General features: G+C 39.2%; 1 protein-coding gene across 2 annotated transcripts in view; it reads left to right on the forward strand.

Annotated features, from left to right (window-relative positions):
* The window catches only part of stox2b (storkhead box 2b), a 74,264-nt gene that overhangs the window by 22,295 nt on the left and 38,244 nt on the right, over nucleotides 1–13,725 (forward strand). The window contains exon 1 of one of the 2 annotated variants that reach the window (XM_082176919.1): nucleotides 5,823–7,897. The exons of the other annotated variant lie outside the window; for it this stretch is intronic. Within the exon in view, the coding sequence (XP_082033045.1) occupies nucleotides 7,732–7,897 (166 nt within the window). The 5' untranslated portion in view covers nucleotides 5,823–7,731. Of the gene's footprint in view, nucleotides 1–5,822; nucleotides 7,898–13,725 lie in introns of those variants that run through there. 2 annotated transcript variants of the gene reach the window in all.

The following is a 13,725-nucleotide window of genomic DNA, read 5'->3' on the forward strand; positions in this document are numbered from 1 at the left end:
AATAGGTCCCCTTTAAAGACAAGTCTAAGGTATACTAGAATAAGTTTTTATGTTTGAGTGTTAAACACATTATTTTCCACATTTGACATTGTTGCAGCTAGAGGGTCTATATAGACCAAAGAATCGTCCCGGATAGCTTCGGAAACAGTGCTTATTGGTATGGAGTATAACCCCCTTTGGACTGACTTTACTTTGTAACTTTGCAGACCTTTTTCATGCTCAAACAGCAACTTTACACACCAAAAAAAAGTTGAAAATTTTAAAAAAGCATAATGGGACCCCTTTAAATTGGTTAAATCTTTTTAAACCTATACTAGCACAATCACGCAGCTCTAATGCACTTTGAGCGGCATGTCATTCGAAACCACCTCCAGTCCATTTTCTCTTTAATCTTTACAATGTGATCACATTATTTCACATCCACAACTTTTAAACACATCAGTCTGCCATCCCTAGAGATCCACAGAACTGTCTAGAACAGTGCGAATGCTGAGCTCAGGTACCTAATGAATGTTGAAGTTTCTCCTGTATGGTTTAGGTTTGGACTGAGGCCATTGAGTTGTGGTTTGGCAGAGGTAATTTTGCGCTGGCTATTTATTTAATGACAGGCTATAATTGCTCATTTTTACTGAAATTAGGCTACAGAGGAGTCATGAGGCTTGGCCTCATTGGCAGCAGTTTGGCATTGGCACTTTCCTCTCAGGACATGCACATGGAGAGCACTCTTCATTCCTGTTCTGCATACAACATCCACATGTACTGCACATTGTGGTGAAAATCAAGGTTTTAATGTTGTTTATATGTCTATGTTGTGTTTTTAATATGCTTTAAGACAAACCATGTGCAAAGTCAACACCATTGAGTATTTTCTATTTAAAACTGCAGTGAAAAAAAGAGTCTCAAAAACACAATAAGCCAGGAGATCCAGGTATGTTTTTCTGTTGATATGAAAATTAGGGTACATTTAGCAATATAGGGGTTGAGTTATGTATATTATGTATTTTATGATGTTACGAGGAACTATATGCCTTTCTCCACTGACGTTCTGAGTTGATTATTAGTGCCTGTATGAGTGAGTGGAGGCGGGGCTCATTTGCGGATTCATGGATCCGCGTATGCTAAATTGAGCAAGAGTGTAGTTACATTCAACTTATTTTAAGGCATGAATAAAAAAAAATTCATAGGAAAAACACATTTAAACATGCCATTTTGGTGATCAAAGATGAGTTTTAAGGGATGAGATTATACATGGGGACAGTTTAATAAGCATTTGCTTATTGCGCCACAACTTTCGTGATTTGTCAATTACCTGTAGCTTATAGTTTAAATAAATGTTCTGGATTAACTAGGGAGGAAACTTTGAGTTGTAAATATTACATAGTGCATCAAAATCTTTTATTTCAAAAGAGCAAGAACATTTCTGTTTTCCATATGGCCCCTTTAAGGGCTTATAGGGAAAGAACACATTCCATTTAAATAACACTGCATTTTTTAGAAATGTCCTCAGACCAACATTATAATCCAAAACATTCACCCTTTGTCAGTAGAATCGAGAGCAATGTGCTTTTCCCAGCTTGTCTTCATAATACACTCCACATCTAACATGGACTCTTGTAAACAGACATTACTGCTGGTTGTTTCTGGTCAGATTGTGTGGAAGGCCACTAATGGAGATGGTTTTAGATCGGTGTTTCTCAGTCATGCTCTAGACTCCCATGCACATTTTGCTACGTGTGTCAGTAGGACTTTCCAGCTTATTCTTGTTGCTCTTTCATTGTAGCTAGGCTGTGGCCGGGTTAACAAGTATACTAAATTGACACATGGAATAGTGTTCAAATGTGTGTGTTAATTATTATTTTTTTATTATTTTTTTTTACAAATTTGCCTACATTATCAGAATAACAATGAAAGTGAAAAGTTGACATAAAATGACATTTATTTCCTTATCATATTTCTTTTTCATTTTAAATGATCAAGTGTCTTTGTTCAGTGCTCTCCAAGAGCAAATCATAAACCATGCTAAAGACGGCCATACTTGCTCTATACAGACACTCTTTAAAACGTTTTGGGTGGTATTGAGCGGGTTTCTTCCACACCACTGGACATGTACTCATTTCAGATCACGTGCACTTTATTAATGAGATGAAGAGCTGTTGAATCAGGTGCCACAGGAATACAAGTTAGATAAGGAGTACATTTGAAGATATGCATTGTTTGTGGGTCCCATTGAGTAACACTACCGAGTCAGATTGCCCAGATCAAGAAAGTACAATAGGGTTTCACATGACTTTAACTGGGATTAAAGTGTCTGAATGTTTGCATTCTTTCTCAAAGCCGGTGCAACAGAATTCTTAGTAGATTCAGTTTCAGTAGTTGATGGCAATATCGTTGAATTTACCAAAACCCATTTTGGTACCACAGAAGAAAAAAAGAAAAAGAAAAAAAGATCCCTAATGTGTATGTATTTATTTCCTTTCCAGGTAAATATGAAGGGAATATTAACAAATATAATGTAGTATTTCTCAATGAAGTAAACTGAGGGTTTTTCTAAATTATTCAGGTCAACAAAAAACGAAATTGCCAGCAGTGAGTGGCTTTTTTTCTTGTTATACTTTGATTTTGGAGCATTGGTGCTTTTGAAATCTGTAGTCCAAAGTCACGATGTACATGTGATTGCATGTTCAGGCTGATGTAAAATAAGAGGCGACTTAGTTTCAACACGCTAATTCCTATCGCCAGAGAAGAGCTTGTCCGATTGTCTCATTAAAATTAGCATAAGAGTGATTTGTGGTATTTTTGGAGGTGGAATGGCCTACATATGGGCAAACAGAGCTGTCTGTGTAGCTTGGAGCGCTTTCTGACACTCACTAATGAAGGCGTGTTTGGGATTGTTTGGCGTGGGAGTATCGGCAGTGTGTTTCTTACAGTATGGGGTGCTGAGAGGAGGGATAAGGAGATTGTGATGATCCTGGAAGAAAAGAGGGTGAGCGAGAAGGAAAACAGTATGGTTTGAAAGCGGGGGGTAGGGTTGATAATTCAGAACATGTTTTTCTCATGCATTGGGGGGTCTGGCTGCTAGATGGGTGCGTGCTATGAACTTCATGACTAAAAAAAACTTGCAGCAACCTAGTACAAGTGTGGGATCAGTCACTCGGAGAGGACAGGAACAGACTGACAATGGTTCGAGGGAACCCAATGACACCGTCTTGAAATGAAGAGACACTTTAAATGACTTTTCTTAGAGGAAGCATTCCAGCGTAGTGGAATTATGGTAAAGTTATACTATTAGATGGTAATGGTACTAAATCTGATGGGAATTGTGTGAGACTAAATTATCATATTTGAAAGAAGACTTTTAGGCTCACCAATGCTGCATTTTATTGTATCAAAACGACAGTAAAAAAGAATAAAATATTACAATTTAAAATAACTTCTATTTGAATATATTTTAAAATGTTATTGGTAATTGGTGGCTAAGCTGAATTTTCGGCAGGTCCATCATTCTGATATGCTGATTTGGTGCAAATCTTATTATCAATGTTGAATGCAGTTGTGCTGCTTAATATTTTTATGAAAACAAGGTTACTATTTTTTTGGGGGGGGGGATTCTTAGATAAACATGATAAACAACAAATCGAAATATTTTGTAATGAGTCTTTACTGTCATTTGGGATCAATTGAATGTGTCCTTACTGAATAGCCTAATATAAAATTTACAAAAAAAAAATCTTACTAACCCCTAGGGTTGTCAGGATTATTTGGAAATTTTCAGAAACTTTTCAGGATTATTTGGAAATGTTCACAAAATTTACCAGAAATGTTCAGCCCCTTTGCAACCCTACTAACCCCGCCCAAAAGTTTGAATGGTAATGTAAGCGAACTTTTCTTATTCTCCATAGAAACGTTTTTCACTACTTTTACATACTTATGCCTGTAGTGACATCAATAACTGTGGTTCTCGGTGCTCAATGCAAAGACCCACCATTTGTTGTTGCTATTTTCATTATCGATTATCATTATTTTGATAAATTAGTTGTTTTAAGACTGCGCCGCCCTAGACTCGCCACCCCATGTGTTGTGCTACACCAGACTGCGCTACAGATCACCAACACCGGGTCACGCTGTCAGCTTTCTCTGGAAGGAAAGATGTGCTCCGTTGGCCCTCGTCTGCATTCCTGTCATCACTGGCGGCCCTGACATAACACATCAAGAAATATGAGCCACAACAGACCCAGGAAATATAAACTCGGACCTTGAGAACTGGCACCATAGCCCGGGCTGGAGATAACCAGACGCTGAGAGTCATGGAGGAATAAAGCGTTTAGGGTTTGCAAGGCATGAAATGACCGCGGAGGGCTTTCCAGTGAAACTGTCGTGCCAAGATGTCCAGGAAAAACAATTGGTGTTGATGGGTTGCAATTGGTCAGAGAATGTTAAATTCAAATGCTAACAATCTGAAAGATACATTTATGTTTATGTGTTTGGCTGACAATTTATCCAAAGGGACTTGTAATGCATTCTACGTATTCATTCCCTTGGAATCGAACCCATGACCTTGGTGTTCCTAGCTTCCATGCTCTACATCCAACTAGATAAATCTAGTTACAGTAGGAGTGTTGTCTTCCTCGAAACGGTCCAGACCTCATGGAAAGTTGTAAACCGCATTTGCCAAGACTCCTGCAAAGTCTGTACTAATAAGCCAAGGTTGAGTTTGACCTACAGCAGGTTTCTGCTCTCCATGAATCTGTAGTGTTCCATTAAGGGCTCTGTAACCCAACACCCTCTGCCTGCAAACCATCACCGCTCAGGCAAACCATTTCCAAAGCTCAAAAGACACCGTTTGGTTCATCGTAAATAGTTACAAATTATTTGTTCCATTCTTTGAATCATAATAGTCTGTGCGATTTCATTCAGGACACGCTGATGTCAGTTTGTTTGCAGCAAGCCGTGGGCACAGATTGTTGATATTAATGAGAAAGATGGTGAAAGTCTGCTTTATGGATGGGTGACCTTTGATCTGTGGCTTATTGGAAAAACATTAGTTTCTCGCTGCTCATTTGGCCGGACAGAGAGAGGGTCCTCCCTCTGATTAATGATCTGCCCCGAGGAGGGGGAACGAGAGCAAGAGCAGCCTTGTTAAATACAACTTGTGGAAAACTAGGGCCAAATTATACTGAACAAAATGGAAAAGCATGTCACGCACAGTGTCTTCAGGAGATCCTGTATAAATGGTGTTTTAGGGTGTTTCCTTAATTGTGTCCTTAATTTGTATTGGACTTTCAGAAAATAAACACTTTTACTAGTTGATTTTGTGTATACTAACAATGTGCAAAATGTTACCTTTAACAGTATAACAGTTTGTCACCGTGGCAGTACTCTTAAAAGTATGTATACCTTTGTTAATTTTGAATGTGTAAACTGTAGATTACATTGAGTAACTGGCATTTTTAATTGCCATTTGTAATTGGCATTTTTTTTAAATCTTTTTTTCCTTTATTGTTTGTTTTCTTGTCTTATTTTTATTTATAAAATGTTATTATTTTATAACAATTTTTTACAATAGAAGAAAATAATAAGACAAGAAAACAAACAATAAAGGATATATATATGTATCTTTTTTTTTATGCATTCATTGCATATATTTAGTTAATTAATCTATATATCTCTATCTCTATCTCTCTAATTCAGTTATAATAATAAAAAAATATATATATAATAATAATAAAAAAAATATATCTTAGATAAGCAGTTTTAAGCATGTAATTATTTAAGATAGCATTTAAAATTTTAAAATGCATGCTAAAAAGTTTTAATGTGACCTTCAACAAACAAACAAAATATTTGTTTTTATTGTTTTAGTTTTAATAAAAATCCCTGGGACACAAAAAGTGCCCAAAGTTGAAGAAACACCCTTAATGCATGCCTTTTATTTTTATTGAAACACCTTTTATTTCTAATTATGTGTATACCTTTTTAATGCAATTTGGAACTAATGTCCTTGTGTGTATGGATAATATTCACTCGTAAATATACATCATTGTTCTTTTTGTGTGTATCGCTGTGATTGTCGTATTCCCCTCTGCAACTGACTAAATAATGCAATGTATGTTTGCAGTGCATGAAAGAGAGCGATCCTGTCACATTCTCTCTCCGTTTGCTGCCATGGAGTGATTGGCTGTGTTCTCAAACAGCTGCGCTTTTGCGCTCCTGTCAGGAGAGGTAGGGAGGGATGACAGCGTGACAGAGCGAGAGAGAAAGGAAGGGAGGGAGGAAGAGAGGGAGGGAGAGATCTCCATTCACCATTTCACACTGCTCCCCGAACCCCTTTTTCCCGCTCTCGCTGCCGTGGAGGGATCTCTTTAATTGCATTCCAGAGGAATTTCTCTTGCAGCTGGTGCTTCGACTGACAGGAACGAGTGGGAATTGTGAATGACTCTGCCTGGAGGAAGAAGGATTTTTGGTATAAAAAGTGAGAGAAGAGACTGAGAAAATAAGTTCTTTTCGAAAAGGCACCGCTTCAACTCTTTTGTCATTCGTCGCTTGCAGATAAGGGATTCCTCATCCTCATTTCTCACACACTCTTTACTGCAACGGTTTGGCTGTTTGGGGAGCTTGCGAGCCAGCGTATGTAAATAAAGCGCAGTGTTTCCATAGGCTGGGCGGACTGCCAGAAAGTGAGAAAGCGACGGCGAGAGAAAACCCTGAAGGTTTTGTGGTGAGAAGCTCACCTTGACTGGATCAACAAGTCTGAAGAGGGACATCTCCTCAAACCATCAGCGTGCGCAGCCGAAAGCAGGAGCTGCATGCGGAGAGGAAAGTCAGACAACACGGTCTGGAGAAAGACTAGAAGACGTGCTTTCACTCTGGACGCCTGTATTCGCATCGGTGTTTATCTTGGTCACAGACTATGAATGCATCAGAAATCTCCCAAGTCTTTCAACGCACTCAAGTGGGATGTCTGTGTGACATGTTATTTTTCTTAACAGATTGAGCGTCTTTTTCCAGGATTGGATTTCAATCAGAGAAGGGGGAGGACTTGAATCTTGTGTCTGCAATATATATATATATGTATCCCCCCCCCCTTTTCATTTCTGCATGGTTGAAGGACCCCTGCCCTGCACACGAAGACAACCGCCTGAGACTTTGTCTCCGCTGTGGTTTCTGGTCTTAAAAGTCTAATTTGTTTTTGGGGGTTTCTTTTGTCTCGACGGCTCTGCACTAGTGGATTGAAGCTTGGCTGAATTGATCTTTTGTCTGAATCTAGGGTTCTTCTCACGGTGCAAAAAACCCTGCAGCCCCCCACTCCCGACCCCTCTGAAATCCCCTCCTTCCAACTCTCCCACATGAGTCCCCTCGTACCCTTCCTCCCTCCACTCCCACACACCTCCTCGTCTTCCGTCCACATGCCGCTGCAGTCGCAGAGCATGTGAGAGTAGTCTGCATGTGTGCCTCTGTTTGCACATGAAGCCAGAAACCGTAAGCCAGGATTAGGTGCGTGGAGGGTGATGCGTCGCTGGATGCATCCGCAGCTGACGGATTCAGGATCGGGAGGACCCGAAACCATTCCTAAGGGATTCCACAACCGCTTTACAACCCGCGCATCTGTGCATTTTCCTGACCGTTGGAAGAAGAAAGAGGTGGATAGAGCCGTGTCCTGCCATGTCCGAAGTGTGACTGTGGTGGTGTGATCTCAGAGCTGGTGCCGGCACGCTGCGTTTATCCGGGCTCATCATGAAAAAAACTCGCAGCACCACTCTGCGCAGGGCCTGGCCCAGTTCCGAATTCTCGGACCGTGCTTCCGAGCGCACTCGGTCACGGAGCGAGAAAGACTACCGGCTCCACAAACAGTACCCTAAACACTTCATCTCGCACTCCCCTAGAGGATTCGTGATAACAGGTCAGTTGTCCTTTACGCTCCACTGACAGAAGTGATGCTTCATTAATTTGTGTATGATTTTACAGCCCTGCTGCATTTTGTTTTTGAATTGAATCCCAAATTTAAAGCTTGATTTTTTTTAATGGGTGACTTTCACTAGATCAAGGGCCATGAGATGATTATGGCTGTTGCATTACAGATGCAGGTCAGCTATTTTTAGCATTCGTTCCACACTGTCTGAACATGCTATTGTGTGTGCGAGTGGCTGAGTTTTGTTGTGTATGGAGCTTGTGTTAAGTGGCCACTCCAGGTTTTGAAAAAAAATATATATAATTTTTTTTATAGATACTTATTTTTGTTACGTGTAAATTTTTCAAGATGGATCTGGATGGATGACACCTTTTTTTTTTTTTTTTTTTTTTTTTTTTGCTTTTGATTTTTAGCTTTATTTTTAGTGAAATGGTTGTCAGGGGATGACTTTAGGGGGTGCTACCTCTCAGAGAGGATCTTGGGATGCTTGGTTGTAGTGCGCTGTTAGTATGTCAGCATGGTAAACTTTGCAACTGTAAATTCATCCTCTTAAATCAGCGCCGCTACTTTCACCAAAGCACAACTTGTATTTCAAATCCACCGCATTAAAGGGGACGACTTATGCCCTTTTTGGGGTGCACTTTTCAAGTTTTACGGTCTACGGTTCATTCTTCAATATTCAAAAAAACAATTTTTTCACCTATTTTGCATTTTTCCATCATCTCTTTTCCCAGTCTGTTTGTAATGCTGGATCAGTGTGTTGTGATTGGTCAACTGCTTCGAGCGTGTTTCGGAGATGTCTTACCCAATTACCATAACCGTGAGTTTGAACACTAAAGCAACTCAACTAGGCCAGTGACTTTATGCTTTGTACATGTAACTTTGCAGGCCTTTTTCATGCTCAAACAGAACACGACATTTTACATTTTCCCAAATTGAAAATGTAAAAAAGCATAATAGAACCCCTTTAAACTGTACATTTCAAGAGAATTATTATTGGACTTAAGATAGTTTTGTGCAGTAAAATGTTATAGATTGGTAGTCTTTTTGCTGAATGTCTGTCAGTTACCATATCGAATGCTATTATTTAAAAAAAAAAAATTTTAAATGTTGGTCTGTGTGCACAGAGCGTCACGTCTCACTGCGTAAGTGGTGCGCTTTTAAGGCATCACGTCAAGCTAAAATAGTAAAGACTTTTTTTAAATGCATCTTATGATTGCATTCTGTTACTTTCTCTTGCACTCTATCTTACTACTGCTAAACAAAAATGTGTCCCTGAAGAAATGCGTCTGATCGGGGTCTGGTGGACGTGACCCTAAATCAGCCTAATGATACAATCAGTGCTCCCACAGGGAATTTTAATGCTGTGATTTCCAGGCCTAGAAAAGTCAGAGAAATAATTAAATTGTAGACTTTTTGTTTTGTTTTGAATATAAATTGTTCTGGTAGCTCAGCTCTGTTTGTCTGTGAGAAACTGCTTGCTATGATGTAAAACCAAATAATTGTTAAAATCCTCATCCAGTAATCACAAATGTCTGGAAAAGTAATGCAAATTCAATCTTAATGTCAAAGAGATGTGGGAAGCCTGTTAGTCAGTCTGTAAGATTGATTAATCATTCAAACAACTCATTGACAAGTCGATTATGAAAATGTGTAGTTTTGCACAACCCTGTTTCATTTAGATTTGCATGTTTATTACATGATGTGCTGTAATCAGGTCCACTGGATGTGCTGAGACCCGTTGTAGTTATGATATTTGAGCTACGTTGATTACACTTGCTCTTTTTGTGATACTTAACCCGGCTCGTTCAGACCCAGAGGGCAATATATAACAGGATAAACTGCATCTCATATTTTGATCGGCTAATTAAGGTTTCCTCTTGGATGTCATTATACCGAATCACTGCAGAGAGATCCCAGACCCAAGCTCAAGGCCTGAAACAACAGAGTGCTCCAATAAAAATAAATACTCTTATTACCGCTGTGCCAGAACTCCTTCGTTACAGCTGCTCTCCTCTGCGCTAACGAGAGAATTAAGTGGCGATGACCAAGGATTACCCCATCCCAGTTTGATTAGTCTACGTCCAGCAATCTCACCAACGAAGTCCAAGAATAGAAATTGTGTGAGCCCGAGCTTGACATGAAGAGCACCACCTGTTGTTTCCCTGAAGTGTTTTTGCCATCCATACCATGGTGTCAATGGTAGGTGAGTTATGGTTCATTGGTTGATGTGTGAAGTTTCACAGCTCACATTTACGTAAAAAAGCCACGTTCCAGAGGCTTGAGATAAAGCTTGAATAGTGATGGGTTAACTGCATTGGTTTGAGGACCCTTCCTTTTTTCTTTAGCAGCATTGGGTGTCAAAGGTTAAATAATGTGGTGATTGTAGAGATTGGGTGTCATTTGGGGCATAAAGCACTAGCATGCAATTCAATGTGTGTGGCTTCTTCACTGGCTAGCGGGAGGTTCTGTTTTAAATATTGTTAAAATGTGTGGATGACTCTCTTGACGATTGTGAATCTCAACTTGATTGTTCTGTACAGTTCCTTAAAACCCATTATTTACAGAGTTGTTGTGACTGGTATCAAAGCACTGGCATTTGGTTTTGGTTTTAAAGTCTGCTTTTGGTTTATGTTGAAGAGGCAGTTTCGGCAGTTAGTGATTTCTGCAATCAGAAGGAATCATAGAAACATCTGCTCTTTTCAGTCTTAATGTTCTTTCTGTTAGTTTCCTTCTAATTTTATGAATAATATTGTAGCTAGCCAGAACTGTGTACCAGGGTTGCATATAGACCATATCTGCATTTATTGTCAGTATTTGTTCGTTTATAAAAAATATAAATATTTCGAGCCGACTAAACATTGCTCCGATTGATCGGGCGCCGATCATTATTGGCCGATAATAGCTTTATATAGTTTGATCAGTGGTCTCTAAAATGGCCGATCAGAAGAGCCAATCGGATGACGCAAATGTTGTGACAATTTTTCTATGCACAGCTAAAATTGCTTCACTAAGTTCACCGGTCTGGCCAGTTCTACCAGGTGTCTGAAAAGGACAATAAATCTGCAACATTTTTGCGGAGATATTGCAATGACAGCAACACTACAGCAATGACAGCAAGAAACTAGGGCTGTGCGACTTGAGTGCATTTCTTTTCTTTCCTTCACATCTGTGCGCTTTCATTCCTCCCCTCCCTCACGTCCTGACTTTGCTTAGGCCTTCCAAATGGTAAACCCGCCCCTGGTAATGTCTTAAGCAGGGGGGTAATCGAGCTCTCGAATTCCGTACCACCCCCGGGGGCCGCCATTGGCTAACAAGCCATCACCTGCAGTTAGCAATTCCATTGACTCCCATTCATTTTGGCGTCACTTTGACAGCGAATAACTTTACATCTGAGGCGTTTAAAGACTCAATTTGTCCATTATTTATTTCTAAAGAAACACGACAATTTATAAAAGGCTCCTTTACCTTGTATCTTACGTTATGGCCCGTAGAAGCAGTTTTTGTAAAAAAAAATAGGCTAACGATTGCGTCATAACCACGCGACTCTGGAAATTACCGTATAGACAGGAGGAGAAGCTCGCAGTCAATCGGGGGGACGTGGAGGCATAAAGTCAAGGGAGAAGCCCATAGAGAGTCATAAAGTTGCTCCTGCTCCTAGCTCATGTACAGCTCCTACTCACGCTCTCCGTCTCTGCAAGATTCGGAAGTGAATTATTCAGATTTCGCTTGGTTGCTCGCGTCACATCTACGTCGTCAAGCTCAGTTTGAGTCTGCGCAGTACGCTCAGCCATCAGGAAGTGAGTGCTTCTAATTTGCTTCACTTTTCTCCGTTGAAACCTATGGGGTCGCTGTGTCCCGTTTATATACTGTCTATGGTCTTAAGTGAACATAAAATGTTGGGAAATAGTTGCATGTGTATCAGTATATTGAATCCGTGCAATCGGTCTTAAAATGAAAGCAGCCTAATATTCCTGCTGCCGTCTGTCATTATTAATGTTAATCAAATAAGAGAAGACAAAGAGAGAATTACTAACTAGATTAATCTATATTTAATTTATACAGTGAAGACTGCAGTTTTTGCATTTGATTACTTTCTGTTGATAAAGACTGTTCTGTTTTTATTTTTTATTTCACAGGAATGCTATATTTGTTAAAGGGTTAGTTCACCCAAAAATAAAAATTCTGTCAGTAATTACTCACCCTCATGTTGCTCCAACCGCGTAAGACCTTCGTTCATCTTCGGAACACAAATTAAGATATTTTTTATGAAATCTGAGTGCTGGATCACTTCTCCATAGGCTGCTAGGTGACCGAAACTTGCTGGCCCAGAAAAGTTATTAAAGAGATCATTAATATAGTCCAAGTGACTACAGTGGCTCAATCTTAAGTTTATCAAGCGATGAGAACACTACGTGAACCAACTAGAGGCCCAGAGAGAAGGAAATTAATTGTGGAATAAAGTCGTTGTTTTTGTTTGTTTTTGCGCACAAAAAGTATTCTCGTCGCTTGATAAACTTAAGATTGAGCCACTGTAGTCACTTGGACTATATTAATGATCTCTTTAATAACTTTTCTGGGCCAGCAAGTTTCGGTCACCTAGCAGCCTATGGAGAAGTGATCCAGCACTCAGATTTCATCAAAAATATCTTAATTTGTGTCCCGAAGACGAACGAAGGTCTTACGGGGTTGGAACAACATGAGGGTGAGTAATTACTGACAGAATTTTCATTTTTGGGTGAACTAACCCTTTAAGCTCTAAGTTCCTAATCACCTCTCAGAAAGGTGGAATATGTTGCACGTTGCTTGCCAATAGATAAAGAGTTGTCGATTTATGATACTTTGTCATTGCTTAATTTTTATTTATTTTTATTTTTATATATATATATATATATATATATATATATATATATATATATATATATATATACTTAAAATACATTGTCATTTAGAATAGTATTATTTATTTCGGTGATCGTATCGGCCAATACTGCTTACAGTTATCGCTAATCGGCCCCAAAAATCCTGATCACCGTTAATAGATTTGAAGCAGTGGTTCTCAAACTGGTGGTCTGATGGATTTCAAGTGATTTGGATGATCAAGTTGTTCATTGTTAGCTTATTATATTTAATGCATGAGATGTTAAAGAATTGAAACTTATTGTAAAGTGTCACCAAAAAAAATAAGAAATTTACGTTGTTATTCATTGATAATCTTGATGAAGCTAATCTGTCAAATCTTGTTAGTGTTTCTTACTTCAGGTTCCTCACACAAATTCCATATTTTTTTGGTTTGTTAAACTCACTTTTGGACTATTGTTTTTATTTGATTCATGCAGGAAAGAAACGGTCATAAAGTACTTTGACATCATGTCATTATCTTCTTATTGTAATAATTCAAAGAATTGTTGGAAGCATTTGCTCCGCGATATATGTTAAAATCCACAGGAAAAACAAATGACTCTGAATTCCTCACATGGCTTATGTGATATTTTTAGTGTGGTGGCGGTGTGCTGCCGGTCGAGTGAGCTTGCGGATTGTACAAACCGCCTGACTTCTGTGGCCTGCTTTCTCGCTGAGGAGTGTTAGTTGGGGGTGGGAAGGTAAAAACTATTAAGGGAAGGTCATACAATCATCCGCATTGTTTAGAGATAAAGTTGTAGGCTTAGGCTTTACGGTTAATGCTGAACTTGACCCTGTGCTTTCTTGTCTTTCATTTATTCTTCTGTATTTCCAGTAACACATGCCTAGTGTGGAGTGCTAATCCGTGCAGGTCAGTGGGGAAGCCGTGGTATGCAATATCCACATGCAAATTATGT

The sequence above is a fragment of the Leuciscus leuciscus genome (assembly GCF_965113295.1).
Source record: "Leuciscus leuciscus genome assembly, chromosome: 8".
In the NCBI taxonomy this organism is placed as follows: domain Eukaryota; kingdom Metazoa; phylum Chordata; class Actinopteri; order Cypriniformes; family Leuciscidae; genus Leuciscus; species Leuciscus leuciscus.